This window comes from Olea europaea, chromosome 11 (genome assembly GCF_002742605.1).
Source record: "Olea europaea var. sylvestris chromosome 11, O_europaea_v1, whole genome shotgun sequence".
Lineage (NCBI taxonomy): Eukaryota > Viridiplantae > Streptophyta > Magnoliopsida > Lamiales > Oleaceae > Olea > Olea europaea.
In genome coordinates, this window is record NC_036247.1 from 26,917,518 (window position 1) to 26,934,915 (window position 17,398).

At 33.8% G+C, this 17,398-nt stretch overlaps 1 protein-coding gene across 1 annotated transcript; it reads left to right on the top strand.

Moving 5' to 3' along the window:
- The first annotated feature begins 2,650 nt into the window (after positions 1–2,650).
- LOC111404955 lies at positions 2,651–3,163 on the top strand. The gene has a single exon (XM_023033676.1). The coding sequence runs from the start codon at positions 2,695–2,697 to the stop codon at positions 3,001–3,003; it is 309 nt and encodes a 102-aa protein (XP_022889444.1). The 5' UTR covers positions 2,651–2,694; the 3' UTR covers positions 3,004–3,163.
- The last annotated feature ends 14,235 nt before the right edge of the window (positions 3,164–17,398 follow it).

The window sequence follows — 17,398 nt, forward strand, 5'->3', positions numbered from 1 at the left end:
AGCTATGGTGGCCTTGGTAGTTACTTTGATTCCCATGACTTTGTGGTGGTGAAGGCCGATGACGAGATGGGTTTGGCCTTCTTCTAACACCCAAATGCTCAAAGCTCTGAGGTGAGGAATTATTGGTCCCATCCCCAGACGATGAAGGCAAAAATGACATATATGTCCTCGGCTCCTAGGATGGAGGTGGAGCGATATAACGTGGTAAAGGGGCCGAAAAATTCGATAAGCTATCCGATGATTTTGATGCTAAGCTCTTGGGGCTACAGGAATCCAACACCACTGATGAGGTATTATCAGATGACGAAGAAAGAACTGTCGAATTTTGGTTTTGGGTTGAGGGATTTTGGGTAGGGGTGGGGATGAGGGTGAGGGTGAGGGTGAATAAGAAAGTTTTTCCTTTTTTATTTTCTTCTTCTTCTTCTTCTTCTTCTTTTTTTGTTTTTTTATTTAAGCTTTTAATTATTTTATGAAAAAAATATTAGAGTACTATTTTGCCTTTTTAAAATTGATTAAAATGTGGACAAAATTAATTTTTTGGATCAACTAACTCTAGATTGGATGGAAACCGTCCGTCGAGGCTTTCGATTTTATGATCGAAAGATTTGGGGTGACGGGTGCAACAATTGAAAGGTTAGGAAAAAGTTTGCCACTTTGAAAAATTTTGGGCCTCGGCTGCAATTATCCCTAATTTATTGTTTAAAACTAGTTAATTAAGTATATCAAATAATTTAATGAAGTTAGTATTAAAATCCATGCATTGTATTAAAAAGCCTGTCCCTCGAACGGAGCCATCGGATCACGTAGGTCCAAAGTAGCAATGTGGGCCGATCTATTTGGTTATGTAATAATAAGGCCTGAGACAGAAGGATTATGTGGACCTGTTTGGTTAACCTTTAAAATTGAGAAAATTAGAATCTGTACTTTTTTCCCCCAAATTATTAGATTTATATTAAAATTACATTACCAGATAAAATATATATTTACCATTTTAATTATATACTAATTTCCAAATTCATAACTTTTTCTAGTTTTAAAAGGTCAACCTCCTATAAGCTTGATAATCCAAACTGAATTTGCAGGCTATTAGCCTATTACGTCAATTCGATGGTTTATCCAGTGTGCACCCAAAAGGTGGCGGTTGAAGGTTCTTTGTCATAAAAAATAAAATAAAATACAATCTGAATTATTATAACTTTGTCAATAAAATGGTTCAACGATGAGACATTATAATTATTCAAGCATACGTTGACCTTTTAAAAAATAGTTTTATAAGAAATTAAAAGCATCATTTGGGAGTCAACTCTCAAGTGTCAATAACTTTAAAAAATGGTACATTTATGTTATTTTCTCATCCACCACCTACAAAACCAATTATCTTCAACCCCCAACTATGGGTTTAGTGGATTTAAAGCAAGCAAGTCAACTTAGAAGGTTCCCAAACAATTTCATTAGTTCAATTTTGAGAAATAACTAGATTTAATTTCACTCTCGTTGAATTGAATTGAACTGACATAAACTCAAAATTCTTACATGTTCCGTGTTTTTATATTGGCTCTCACGTGAAATCCGAATAAATTTTTAAATTTGATTTAGCTAAAATTAATATTCTTAATAAAAGTTGATAAAAAAATTGTGAATTCCACATGTTTAAAAAATGAATTTGAAAAAACAATTAAGCCCTTGTTTGTTTGTTTGAGCCATATTATTGGAATGAAAATGAATTTTTGAATAGTGTATTGATGTGAAATGTGTGGTTAAAAAATAAGGAAAAGTTTTGGATTTACGTGTAATATTATTTTATTGAAAATTGTGTGGTTGAAATGATGTCAAATCACTGTTGAAGAATGCATTTTTTCAAAGAAAACGAAACATTTCTAGACGTTTTCGAAAAATTTCAAATCTTAAAAAAAAATCTTTAACTTGATTGTTTACCCCCTATTTGATTGAGATTAAATCAAATATTAAGTAAATTTTGATAAAAAATTAAAGGAATATGACGTTAAAAAGTTGTGGGTCCTATGAAATATGTAGCTAAAATTAATTGTTGACTTTAGTTTAAATTAAAATCTAAATTTTAATCCCTACAAAACATGGGCTTAGTATTTTACTCTTAATCAAATATATTTAGGTTCTGTTTGGCATGATTTTTGAGATCCAAAAATAAGTGTTTCTTCTAATTTGTCTCCTTCTAGAAGTCCTCACCAAGGAGAAAGCTCTTTTGAAAATTAATTTAACATTTTTAGAAAGTTTTTTTACGAGCAACACAAATCCCACTAAAGAGTTTCATGACTAAGACCTCGTTTGATCTTCATTCTTTTTATGAGAATGAATTTTTGAATAGTATATTAATAGAAAACATGTTATTAAAAAATAAGGAAAAGTTTTGAATATCCATGTAATATTATTTTATTAAAAAATATATATGGAAATGATATCAAAATATTGTTTAAAAATGATTTTTTTTTTCCCCTGGCTAAAAAAGGGGCTAAATTGACACGCCAAAAATTGTTGAAAACTTCAACCCAACTTTGTGCCCCAACAAATACGCTCGAAGACCTTCCACACGACCTTTTACCATTTTCTCACGCCCTTCAACTCCCAGTGGCAGTGTCCACACGTATGTGTGTCTATATATAAACCTCGTGTATAAAGGGCTCACACTAAAAGCATCTCATCTATTTCTCTTATAATATGGCTTCTTCATCTCTTCACATAGCAGATGCATACTGTGCCATAGTTATTTTGGCCCTTTTGTTATTAGGTTCAATCGGAGACAGCTCTCTCACAGATTTTGAATTAGAGGTCGACGTTGGAAGAAACCAGCTCAAAGACAGGCCATGCGAGGAAATATATGTTGTCCGAGAAGGAGAAACTCTTCACAGCATCAGTGACAAGTGCGGGGACCCCTTCATCGTTGAGCAGAATCCTCATATACATGACCCAGATGATGTTTTTCCTGGACTTGTAATCAAAATTACTCCTAAACCTACCAAGGTATAGATGGGGGAGACACAATACAAAAAATCATAGCTTGTTTTCTATTGTCAAACATCATAGGATGATGTAGGAATATATCATGATGTATAATGAATTCATGATTCTGATATACAGAACAATTTTATAAGTCTTCCTAGAACAAATATATATGTCTTTTGCTTTAGTTTGACCCATTTCGAGTTAGACTAATCCCAAATTGGATCCTTAAACAAAAAGAACATGTTTGTGTGTGTTTAAAGGAAAACTTGGGCAATTAAAAAGATAAGATATAGAAGTGACTATGTTGTCGTTTCTCATGTGGGCCCAGATGGGTCCACTTTGTAAGGACCTTCCATGTTAGTACTGATCTCAATTGTCACTCCAGTAATAAGATATGTACGAACATTGCTAAATTATATTAGGTCCAGCCCATTAACTCAAGGCCCATAGAATGGATCCGTAAATGGTGCGTAAGACTTACCCAAAGCCCGTCATCTCTGTCCATTTGAAAGATCGTGGGCGTATATGCTGAAGCAACTACTTAGAGCATCTCAAAGAAATTTCTTATTTTCAGAGAGTTTGGTCATAATAGAAAGCATATTTAAATTTAAAGAATTTAACAAACTCTTTATTTTACACTTTCTAACATTCATTTATTGTTTTTCCCACATTATTTAATTAATATATACACTTTTAGATGTAAAAAACAAAAATATTTTATATAATATTAATAATTTAAAAATGCTCTTAGTACAATATTGTCGGCACTTCAAACTCAAAATCTCAACTTTCATTTTTGCATGGACAACAGGGGTGGGCATAGGATGACGGTTGATGTCAATAGCGATATTCAAAATGGTCCTACATGCTAGTGTGCGGACAACGAGGAAATTCTGTCCATTGGGCTATGTGGAGGATCATGCTTACCAATAGATGTGGAGGCAAAAGTCTACTAAGTGGGCATTAGCATATTAGGGTGGGAGAGTGAGTCATGGACATAGAGGATTATTCCTACTTAGGTGGCTCAACAATATACGTACCCAAAATTCCGTGTGATCCTATGTCAAGCTCATTGGCCTTGTGGGTGACTAGCTGGGGGACTATGCTTGGCGTGGGGTACTGTGTGCCACACATACTCAGGTCAAGTGGTATCATCAAACCTAATTTGACAGATAATTACTAGTTGTGTTGGACCACCCAAAAAAGGGTATAGTCTGCTTCACACATTTGAGTAGCACAACTAAAATTGAAATGTTTCATATTTTCGGGACCGTGAACTCTTGATTCTTGGAAAATGAAAGCACCTTTGAACCATGCAAGAATCCTAATCCTTGTGGAATTCAAATTCTGAAGCTGGAGGCATCTTGCAAAAGATCCGTACTCTGAACATTTCTCAAGAGGTCATAGTATACAGAGCACCAACGTAGGGATCCAAATGATAGTCCTAGAGTCACAATCCACTTGAATCAAGACCCTCGAGAGTGATGATGAGATGTTTCTTTACTTTCTTTCGAAGGTTTCACAAAAATTCTCTTAAAGCAAGCTGGGGCAAATTCCCCAACTACATGTATGCGATAATGAACTGTATTAGACAATATAAAAAACAAGATTTTACTTTTCATTGAGCTATACAACATGTCATAACCCATTTCCTTTAGTAAAAAATCAAAAGTTGACTCATCAAAGTCAAAGTCTAATAAAGACTTGAATTGAGTAAATTATTTTATTGGATTTTATTTTACAATTTACAATATTTGAGGGTTTAAGATGGACATCATTTAAATTTGAGGATTTAGTTTACAAGTATGAAAAGTTAATGACTAGATTTTATATATATTGTATAAGGAGGAACTTCCGTTGCAAATTATTGCTTAGTGCTCCACTAAACATCACTTATCCCACTTTTCATTTACAGACACACAGAGAAAGTTGAGGAGCCGAGAGGAAAGCAGTTGGAAAAGAGAGAAAAGAAGAAAGAAAAGGTGAAAAAAAAGGAAGAAGTAGATGTGTTGATTTCTTCAAGCTTGAATTCAATTTATCTATTTTCTTCAAGTGATAAAGAAATAATTTATGTTGAATTTCTAGAATTCTAAATGGTTGATTTAAATTTCAAATTGAAGGAAATAGCATGATTTCAAGGCAATGTTTTTGAGTAGTGAATGATATTTACATCAAGGTAAGAAATACCATTACTGAGCAAACCCTGAAATTTTTAATTGGGTTTTGAGAAAATATAGCTTAGAAAAATGAGAGTATGGAGGAAACACTCACTTCAAAGTGTGAATTTAAGGAACAAGATGAAAAATAAATTAGTTAAATTATGATTACTAGTTTTCACTATATTGGAAAGTGTAATTATTTTTATGGTTGAGATTGAGGTAATTTTGGATATAGTACATAGTTGTTAAGGTCTTAGAAAGTAGAATTATCTCCAATTGATTAAAGAAAATTTGAAAAATTTACTCAAGTATTGAGAAATTTGATTTACGTATTATATCATTACTTATTAAAGGTTTCTTGATTTGGTAGTGGTTAAATTGGTTATTGGTGAAGAATATATTGAAAAAACATATCAATCGTCCTAACCTATAACTTGTATTGAGCGAGTGGATATCTACTTTTTAGAAATAAGCACTTATTTAAATTATATTAGTTCTCAAGCTTATATAAAATAATTGTTTATTATATTTCTTATAGCAAATCATATAAGCTGTAAAAGTTATTTATTTTAGACGATTGATTTAGAAACTATGATTTTAAGAATAAAGTTACTTTTTTTTTTAGAATAAACAATTCTTCTCAAAGTTAAATTTAGTTTAGTTAAATCATTTCATCGGCTCATTATATCAATATTAAATATTACAGCATAACTAAAGTTATTTTAAAACTACCATAAAGTACTCAACTGTTTTTATCCTAGTCTGCACTTGTGCTAATGTATTTCCACAGTGTATGATCCCATATAGTTATCCATAGTGTATGATTAGATTATAGCCTTAAGGCAACTCTAGGAGCGTATGACCAGAAATACAGAATTTTAGAATTTCAAAATTTTAGAATTTTAGAATTTAATAGCTTTTGTCATGTATATTGATATTAATCGATACATGAGTAAGGTTATATTTTTGATACCTTTTTGTGGTGATTTTTCAGTATTACTACATTTTATTAAATTTAAGATTATTGAATTTAGTTTATTCAGTTCACAGAATAAAGATTCCAACTTACAATATTAAATAACAACAATATTTTATAAATTTTCATGGATATCAAATTATTTATATTCATTATACTTTGTAGTTGTTTATTTAAAATAAAGAATAAAGGATTTTATCATATTTCAATTTTAGAAATTATTATCAAATTTCAGAATTTCTTAAAGTTGAAATAGAGTAAGTGAAACTTTACAGTAATTAGGTACAAATAGAAAATGTATACTTAATTACAAATTATTCAATCACTGAATTACAAGCTCATATATTTTGTCACCCTTTTCCTTATCAGATAGTAGCTGAGTTGAGCAACGTAGGAGCTTGTTGTCACCTGTTGATCTATCGAGTTGAGCCACACATTGTCATTAGTTGTATGACTCATCTTTTCAATTTATATAGTTCTAATTTTTGAGATACATCTTTTGTTTGAAAATATATCCATATCATGGGCTCGCTGTATTTTTTTTTTTGTATTTATTGTGGAATCTTCTGGCTTGTATGGAATTGTAAATTTCATTTCAGTGCACTTTATTTTGAATAGTTTGTATTTAAAGCGTAGTGCGCTCTATTTTAAATTATATGTACAGGTTTGATAAAATTGATTATTGTTCGGGTGATTTTAATTCATATTTCAGAGGAAATTTTGTCAATTTTTTTTTAAACAATTTTTCACAGCCAAAGTTGCCTTGGTGGTAGATCGAGCACTTAGCTGGTATCTACCATCAATGCACATCACATATTGGGTCCATTAGGTTATTCAGGACAAGTCGTGTCACAACATCTCATTTCTTTCTATAACCCATTCACCAATGAATTCATGGACAAAGGCACAAAGAAATTTGGTGTAACTGTAAGGGGCCTTTCAAGATAAGAAATTGTTTTTGCATGTTATTACTAAGAAAATCGGCTATTTATATCGATGTTAAATGATAAAATCCCACATCAAATAAGATAAAAATATAGACCAATTTATAAGGATTTTGATCTTAATAAAATTGTTCTCGAGCACAAATAGTCCTTGGCCGTCGTCAGCTCATACAGTAAGGTGTTTAGTTAAGTCCTATAAAGAGCACAATCCTTGTGTTCAGTAAGTCTTCACATAGTAACAGAGTTTATTAAACTCCAATGAATAATACCAGTCTGATTAAGATTAAAAAAATTGAGCGTACAGATTTTAAGATTGGTTTGCTCAAACATGCCACCATCTTGCAGGAACACATTAAGGAATAAAATTTCACATCAAATAAAGAAGAAAACATAGATCAATTTATAAAACTTTAGACTACTCCTTTTTAATAAGGTTGACTTTTTAAAATGAAACCCTTTAATAAGTCTTTACAATCATATCATCTGTCATTTCTCCATTGGTTTATTCCTTTGCCATGAGACTCCTTCATATAATTAATAAGACTAGGATTCAGACAAAGAGAACCACAAGCAGCGGTTAGGAACCAAGAATTTAGAAAATTAAGATTAAGGGTTCAATAAGCGAGCCATTCGTAGGGCTAATCTTATTTGGCATGAAATGTTGGTGGATCGTGCCATAGTTATGATCAGTGGCGAATCCAGGATTCAAGTTCAGCTAGGGTGGTTTGACCGTTGATCGACGATCGTTGACTGTCGACAATCGTAATTGTTCGATCGTTTATTAAAATTTGGTTACATAATATTAAAAGTTATTCAATATATATGTAAATGAACTAAAACGTCAAAATCGTATACATATGAAAATATACTTCGATACAACCCAAAATAGTAAAAAAAAAAAAAACGATACAACCTTAAGTAATAAAAGTTCTTCACTACTGAAGTCCAAAGGATAGAACTGAGCAAAACGTAGCAATTTATCCTTATCAAAAGCTGCAAATGAATCTCTTGGACTTAAACATGAAATGCAAGTAAAAAACTCAGTAGTTGTTTCTGGAAATCGATCATTCAACTCTTGCAAGATTGAGTCTATCACATGACAATACAAATCAACATAAAAGCGATGAAAATAAGTCACCTGTTGAGCTACACGCCTAGGTCGACCTTTCACCACTACAATATTCTCCATATTAGGCACTAAAATATGTCTATCAACACAAAACTCAATCACCCTACTGAATAAAGTATCCCAACCATTCTCTCTCAAGTTCTGCAATGCACACTTACACAAATTCAATAACCTCATAGCATTCTGAAATTCCTGATCCTTTTTCTGTAAGGCTTGTGAAAGGTCGTTTGTAATTGCAAGAATTTCAAACATAAAGTGAAGACTGAACACAAACTCAAAATCTTGCATATTGTTTATTTGTCTTAAGGCCGAAGATTTTTGATCTGAATGTACGGCATCTTCTGATATATTCTCAAGAACATCTATAACAACATTAAACATATTAATGAAACGAGTAACCGTCAATAAATGTGAGCCCCATCTAGTATCACCTGGGCGTGCCAAACTCATTTCTTGAAACTGACCACTTCCACCAGTAAGTTCCCCAGCATTAAGTTTCTCCAGAATATTAGCTTGATAACTTGTTCGAAGAGCATCTACACGCTTACATGATGCACCAACCAAATTCACAATAATAGCAAGTACGTCCAAAAAATCACCAACCATACAATTCCTACGTGCCACAGATACAATTGCTAACTGAAGCTGGTGAGCGAAGCAATGAACATACATAGCATGCGGGTTCTCTCTAAGAATTAAAGCTTTCAACCCATTGAACTCACCTGACATATTACTTGCTCCATCATAGCCTTGACCTCTCAGACTAGATATACTCAACCCATGTGTAGAAAACATTGCATCAATGGCATCCTTCAGTGATTGGTCACAAGTATCAGTGACATGGGATATACCCAAAAAACGCTCCTTCACTCGCCCACTTTTATCAACAAACCTTAAAACAACCGCCATTTGTTCTTTCATAGAATTATCGTGAGCCTCATCAACTAAAATTGAAAACAAAGAATTACCAATCTCATTGATAATAGCCCTTGTCGTCTCTACAACACAACAATTAATCAAATCCTTTTGGATGGTTGGTAAAGTCATTTGGTCATTTCCAGGAGCATTACTAAATAATACTTCTTTAATTTCCTTACAACGAGCTGCATACCAGTTCAATACCTCAATCAGATTTCCTCTATTAAGAGACTCTTCCGATTCATCATGACCACGAAATGACAATCCTTGCATCAAGAGGAGTCTAGTACAATCTAGCACCGCAGTCAACCTGGTCCTATAACTTTGTTGTTGACTACTACTTTGGCTAGAAATAACGTAAGAGATACTTTGCTTTTGATTCATCAAGTTGGTAAACTTTGCAAAAGCTTGATTATGAGTGCTATCAAAGAGACTAACACGATCTTTCAATGTCTTTTTGTGCTTCCAATCCCTAAAGCCGGTCTTAGTAAATATATGCCCACCCCCTTGACCTCCTCTATCAAGTTTGAACAGGTAGCAATGCAAACAATACGCCGCATCCTTTTCTATACTATATTCCAACCAATGAAATTCGGAGAACCATTCTTTCCGAAAACATCTATTATCATTCCCCATCGGTCTTCTTGGGAAATCATGTTCATATGGTTGACAAGGACCCTTCTCCAAGTATGCCATCCTAACAACATCTCTAATATTAGGATTATATGATTCGATAGGGGGCCGTTTCCCTGGATCAGATACAAGATCATTCACATTCAATTGAGCCCGAGACTTCTTTGTGTTATTCAATAACTCTTGTGCTCGACTAGAATCAGTGGCGGGACTAGACCCACAACTAGAAGTAGAAGAATTGGGTATGGACTTTCGTTTTGGTTGAAAAAATCGTTCCATAATCTGCAAAATGTCATCCTAAACGTAAATTCCCAAATCAATAATCATTCCTAATATCATATTCCCTCATCAAATCATAAATTACTCATCATAAATCACAATTCGCAAATACAATTTCGTAAACATAAATTCACATAAATTACTCATCATCAAACACGGGGATTGAAACCTAATGTCAACAAGTTTCTTACTGGAAGTCTTGAACCAGACCATACATTTAATTTCATGTTTTTGTTCCATTTATAGCATTATGGAGAAATTCTTTATGTTTGACTAATACATTATTTATCGCAAAGATCCAATTCCATTAAATTGTTGTCAAATTCTTTATGAGAAGGTAATTCTAATTCTGAGTGTCATTTTTGTTTTCAAATTCTTTATAAAATTCTTTATTCCCGTCTTCAAATTCTCACTTTTCCATTCAAGAATTCCATTTATCACTTCACAGTTCACAAATCACAGATTCACAAATTCTTCACAAATTCACATATCACAAATCACAGACTCACAAATCACAGACTCACAAATTCTTCACAATACTTCACAATTCTTCACAAATTCACAGTTCACAAATCACAGATTCACAAAATCACAAATTCTTCACAAATTCACAATTCACAATTCTTCACAATTCCAAGTTTCCAACCTCTGAACCAGTGAACCCCATCCCATGATTCCCATCGACATTGTCACATTCGCCTCTCACAGTCTCACTCTCACTGTCTCGCTCTTGCAGACTCGCGCTGTCGCACCGACTCGCACAGCCGACACAGGCACAGTCGCACAGACGCACAATCGCACAGACGGCAGTCACGGCACAGTCATCATCAACAATTCAACATTCAAAAGTTCAACACCAAAAGGTCCAAAACCCAAAAAAAAAAAAATAATAACTAAGAGTGAAAGAAGGAATCATCACTCACCGGTCCGAGATTTTGATGCCTGAACCTGAAGATTGAGGAAAATGGTTCGGTAATTTTGGGAAAAATTCGAAATTCTTGGAGCTGCGCGCCTGCGCCTGCTGCCTAACCTGCCTCTCGTCTTCTGCTGGCTTGGAGTCTGGAGAAGGAGTTGGGGCTGGCCGGCTGGGAGGGTTGATTGAAATGAAAAAGGGCAAATAAAATGGGTTATGGGACATGGGTACCGGGTACGGGTTGCCGGGTTGGCTAAATTCATTTGGGTTGGGTTGCAGCTTGGGCTAAATAAATTAAATAACAATAGTCAATAGCCTAAAAATTAATATACTTAAGCCCAAACAGCCAAACACAACCAAAAAAATTAAAACCCGGCTGCTGTTCTCCTCCAGTTCTCCTCCAGGCTCCAATGGCGCAACTGCAGTTTGCAAGTACTTACCCGGCGGCTTTGTAGATTCCGACGGAGCCAGCACGCGCGGCCGCACCCCCTCGCTGGGTGCTAGCTCCGCACCTGGTTATGATGATATAATCACTGAATAACATGCTAAAGGAGAGTTGTCCTGTGATTGGTTCGATTTAATACATGTCTTGAATTGTTCATGTCGTGACGGTACAACGAAACGGGAATAAAGCAATATACAAAAACAAGTTAAATTCCTAGTTCCACTATACTAACTAACATGACTATCATGGTATCAGCCGTCCCTCGTTCCCCCGATAGTCGAGCTCACTCATGACATGTTGTTTACTATTTATCTATCAACTTCAACTTATTAAAGAGTTAATATATAATTAATTTAGTTATATAAACTATTATTTGAATTCAGGTGAGTCCTAAAATCATTTCTTGTGCTAATGAAATTTGTTGGACAAATTATTATCAAACGACCTTGCAAGCTATGATGTGATTCAGTATAATTTTCTTAATCGACATCGACCAAATGACTGAACTAAAAGACGACACACCTCAATTAAACGACTTGACTCTAAAATCATTTGAGTCATTGGAAGTGGCCGAATTTAATTAGTAATGTTAATGGCCCATTTTCATGCTTCTTGGATGACTCATAAGTGACGGCCCACTTAGTGATGCACCTGAATCACTTACCGTTGGGAAGCTACTTATACATGCACAGCGAAAAATTAAAATTATTCGATTCTCACCGATGATCCCTTTGTGTTTAGATAGAAATTGTGATAAAGATTATACCTTTGAAGAATTCTGCAAATCTTTTGCTTTTCTTTTAGTTCCAGCAATCTTGATTCGCCATCCACAGCTGTCCAATTGTTCAGCTTCCAACGGTGATCCACACAGAGAATAAGATTGTAGTTACCAGGTTTTCTCTCTTGTGCCAGCAAGAATAATGAAAATCATATGGACCTCAAACCCTAACCATGTATTTATATAAACCCAAACGGGCTCGACCCGATTCGATCCAATATTTAATTAATCTATTTAATTAAACCCAGTCCGTGAATTAATTAATCCAATTAATTAATTCGAGAATATAAATAACAAATCCAATTAATTAATTTATCCAACGATTGTTAAATTAATCATTTGGCAATTTGCAATCTTCCAATTCTCTTTTGTGTGCGACCCATTAGGTTCCCGACCACAATGCCTAACGACGTGAAATATTATTTTGATCTAATCAAAATTGATAAATTAAAACACCCTTTTAATTTATCGTCAATTCACACTCGCCATCCCTGATTGACATCTAGCAATGTGTCAGGGTAATACATGTGACGGAAAATGTCATGTAGTGTGACAAAACCAAACTCGTTCGTTTACCGTTAAACTATAATCCTTTCGTTAATATGATGCGATCAATTATGAGATATGGAAGTGTGTCAATCTCGATCATCAATCATATCTTTCACTCAACTATTAAGTCAATATAAATCGAAAAGTCATTTTCGACTTATGAGTACACTTTGGCCAAGGATTTCGTTATCGACTTAATTGAATGAAACGCAGATCATAATCTCCTACTATCTAAGAGTGACGAATCCTTTATTGGTCAATCACAACTTTCATACGATCTTGACGTACCCGAACGATGTCGTATTAGTGACTCTTTGCAGAGCAACATCCAACATCGTCAAAGTATGGCCGTCCTTACATAAGGTACCATGACGACCTCAAGTCTAAGGACCAATTCCATTACCGAACGTTAGAGATTAACCACTGACACTCAGATAGTTATCCATGTGGAATCTCTCGACGGGTCTCCAATGTTTTGTTCTTTAACAAAACATCCACGTGTCATTTAAGTGTCACCACACTTTAGCTTGTGAGATCAGCTACTTACTTCACAAGTAAGAATGCCACACGTGATGGTCTATTCGTAATAACTATATCCGTATCTCGTTATTACTTACGACCGCGGACAATTTAAAATTCAATCAGATGTAATTTATATCTCACAATCACAACTCCTTTGTGATTAACAAATTACGAAAATTTGAATCTATGGACTCTATTATTTATTTAATTATTTATTAATTAAATAATAGATCTGCCATTAAATTGCATTAATTATATATACAAGTATTTATGTTCAAAGTTGATTGGACCTAGGGTATAATACTTACAAATTCCCACTTGCACTAGATCCAATCACTTGTGTATCCAATATCATAAGTCTACATGACGATCATATTTCTGCTACAACAACTCTTTGTCAGTGGATCTGCAATATTGTTAAATGTGGGAATTTGTTCTTCTCTTTACGTCATTTCTATGTATTATCTCTCTGATGAGATTATACCGCCTTAATACATGTTTGGATCATTGATGAGACCTTAGTTCCTTTGCTTTCGCAATGGCTCTATTGTTACAATGACGTGTAATCAACAGTATTAGGAACTACTCCAAGTTCATTTATGAACATCATGATCCAGATTGCAACTCTTTGCTACTTCTGAAGTAATCATGTATTAGGTTTATACCATTGAATCAACGGTTGCTTCAAATTCGGAACCTTTCCAATACACCGTTTAAGAGTAAACCAATTTCTCCATGTAAAATCTTCTCAATATTTTATATAGATTGGGACGAGTTAAGCAACCTTCTAGATCTATCTCTATAGATCAAGTTGTTTCTCCCATATCGTTCAAGAATAAATCCTTTAACAACCATTATTTCAACGATTGAAACATAGGGATGTCGTTTTCTATAATATTAGGAATACGACAATGCTCCCACTATTTTCTTGTAAACACACAATTCGTCTTTAAATTTGATAAAATCAAACACTTTGACTTTTTCCATCAAATCGAAAATTTTAGCTCCATAGAGACTTATCTTAACCTTTAGTTACAATATGCAACTGTTGCAAATAAAACTCGAATGGACTTCAGCAAGGCCACTGGAGAAAGGTTTCACCAAGGTCAACATTTAACCTTTGCTTCGTATATATGGATATTTATATCCACATCGACCTTTCCCTTGTAAACTATTTACAAAACCTTATGGATTTTATCCCATCAGGAGGCTCGACCAAAGTCCAAACCTTGTTCACATACGTCGAGTTCATCTCGAGTATCATGGCCTCTTGCTGTCTCTTTTAAGTCAACACTTGACTTTATTTTGTTGCAACTAGCAGGTTGATTATCCTGGATCACTAATACCTGATTAATGATCATGGATTCACACCTTCTTGAAGGTCGTATGATCCTACTAGATTCACATAGAGCTGTCATATCCTCAGGAGGCTTTACTTCCTGATCCAAAGTATGTCCCATATCAGATATAGGATCAAACTCGAATTTATCTACTTGGTTAACTATATTTTGTGGACTCTCAAACTCTTTCAAATTCTATTTTACTCCCACTGTCCTCTCCTAGAGTAAACATTTTCTCTAAGAAGACGATATGTCGTGAGACGAAGACTTTCTTCATGATAATAGAATTAATATTCAAACATCTGCTTTGAATATCCCCACAAATACATATTTATCAGATTTAGCGTCAAATTTATCCGATTCAAGGCGCTTCAAATAAGCGTCATGGCCCCAAGTTTTCATATAAGATAAATTGGGACTATTGCTTTTCCATAACTCGTATGGAGTCTGTTAACCAATTTAGATGGGACATGATTTAGTGTGTTGCACACTGCAATCAATGCATGATTCCAAAACAATTTTGGGAGATTTGCATGGCTTGTTATTAATCACATTATATGTAATAATTAACGATTCATCCTTTTAGATACACCACCTTGCTGTAGTGTATATAAAGGAGTCCACTGCACGAGAATCTCATTCTCTCTTAGATAATCTAGATTTTATCTTTAAGATACTCTCACTTGATCGAATCTTAATGTGAGGGTATCTTTACCTATTTGTTTCTCTAATTCTAGTATGAATCCCTTGAACTTTTCAAGAGTTTCATGTTTGAGCTTTCATCAAGTATACGTGATCATTGATAAAATAAGAGAAACATTACCTGGCATTAATTGACACGAGTCCATATGCATCACCATGCATTATACCAGTAATTATGCTGACATTTCTTCTTTTCAAGTAAAAGAAGATTTGGTCAATGTGTCAGACATGCATAATTTTTTCTTGTCAAAATCAATTAATCCCAAGTATACATCTTTATGTAACTTTGAAATTACATTTCATCTAAATGAGAAAGTCTGTCATGCCAGATTTTGGTAATAATTAGATTATCGCATTTATGCCTTTTAATTTCTATATTCATTATTGTATTTAAAGAATATAAACGTCGTTTTGTAATTTACCATAGCCATTGGGATCTTTATCAAGATAAACAAGAACAACAATTGTCCTTAACATTAAAATTGTTCATGTCCGAACATGAAATTCATTTTAATGTTCCAGCTGTGGTGAGTATAAAGCGACATTTCTCTAATTCTAATACTAAAACCAAAAGGCAATGGCAAGAAGTATATTCATACAGGCAATGCAGCAACCTTTGCTCATCTCCAATGTGTATGTCAACTTCTCCCTTTCGCAGTGGTCTACTTCTTTTTAGTTTCTCCATATTTGTATAAATATGAGATTTACATCTGGTATCAAATACCTAAGAAACTCGTGAAGTAGATGTAAGTCACGTAATATTCCTTTCAATTGACCTTTAATTCTATAATGAAACCAAAGATCATTAGATTTGGTATTGTCCTTCGCTTTGACGGTCTTAACCATATTGGACGCTTTCACCAAGCCCCTTTAGACTTCCTCTTAATATCTTTAGAGGAATCAATTGCTTGTCCACTACTAACTTCGATGTTGGGCTTAACAGTTTTAAGCATGTTAAGCAACTCAATAATTGTGCATTCGAGTTTATTCATGTTAAAATTATAATTAGTTGTGAATAGCTTTCTTTGACAGAGACTGCAGAATCAAGTCACTACTTAGTTCATGGTTTATGATTGAACTTAATTGAGACATTTCTCAACGTCAATCATCTTCAGTATCTCAGCATCGATTGAAGATTACTCTGTCATTTTGCATCGGTATAGTTGTTTGGAAGTCTCATATCCTTCCACACATGATTATTATCATACAACTCTTTGTAATAAAGAATTATGTGTTAACATCTATACTCTCAAGTTGCTTTTGTAACTCAGTGACATAGTTGCAAGCATCCCATGCGTGCAATACTGTCTCATTACTGTGTTTATTATAGTAGCCACATTTTCCTTAGTTGAGTCATCACCAGATGTCTCTGGAAAATAGCAACTTAAGGACAACCAATTTTCTTATACTTGAGAACAATTCTCAAATTGCAGTGTCAATCAAGAAGATTTAATTTGATTGTTGGCATTCAATATGCCTCTCAAACACACATGGTTACTCACGATTCAATAAATATAAACGACAAAAAGAAAAAGAGTAATATATAAAATGCATCAATTAATTTAACATGAAATTTTATTAAATTAATTATGCTCCCACTATTTAACTAAAATTTATGACCCTCTTACATAAATTTATAGAGTCCATACTTGACTCCCAGTGGGTTGGGATCCCATCTATTATATTAAGACCTTGAGTGTACTCAACAAGCCATAGTATAACATTTGGGTAGATACTATTATCAATTGTTTCTCCATACAACTCCCAGATCATTAAGCTGACAACTCTTTGTTTTCACACATCTTATGTGTTAGCTTAATACGCCTCTAAAATTTATCTCCTTGAGGGTACTCAACAAAAGATAAATTTTAGTTAAGTCAAATCCGTCATTCAAAAATATCTAATATTTCATAGTGTCAAACATATCCCTAATAGACCAGCCTTGAGTGTACTCAACAAGTTGACACGATTTGGGACTCTCTTTTTCACTATAATGATGGAAGGCGATTATAAATGTGACTTAATATTTTATGGAGAGATTTTGCATTTAAAGGTCTTATCAAAATAATAATAATAATAATAATAATATATATATACAAATAAATATATATAACATAATATAATAGTGTGGA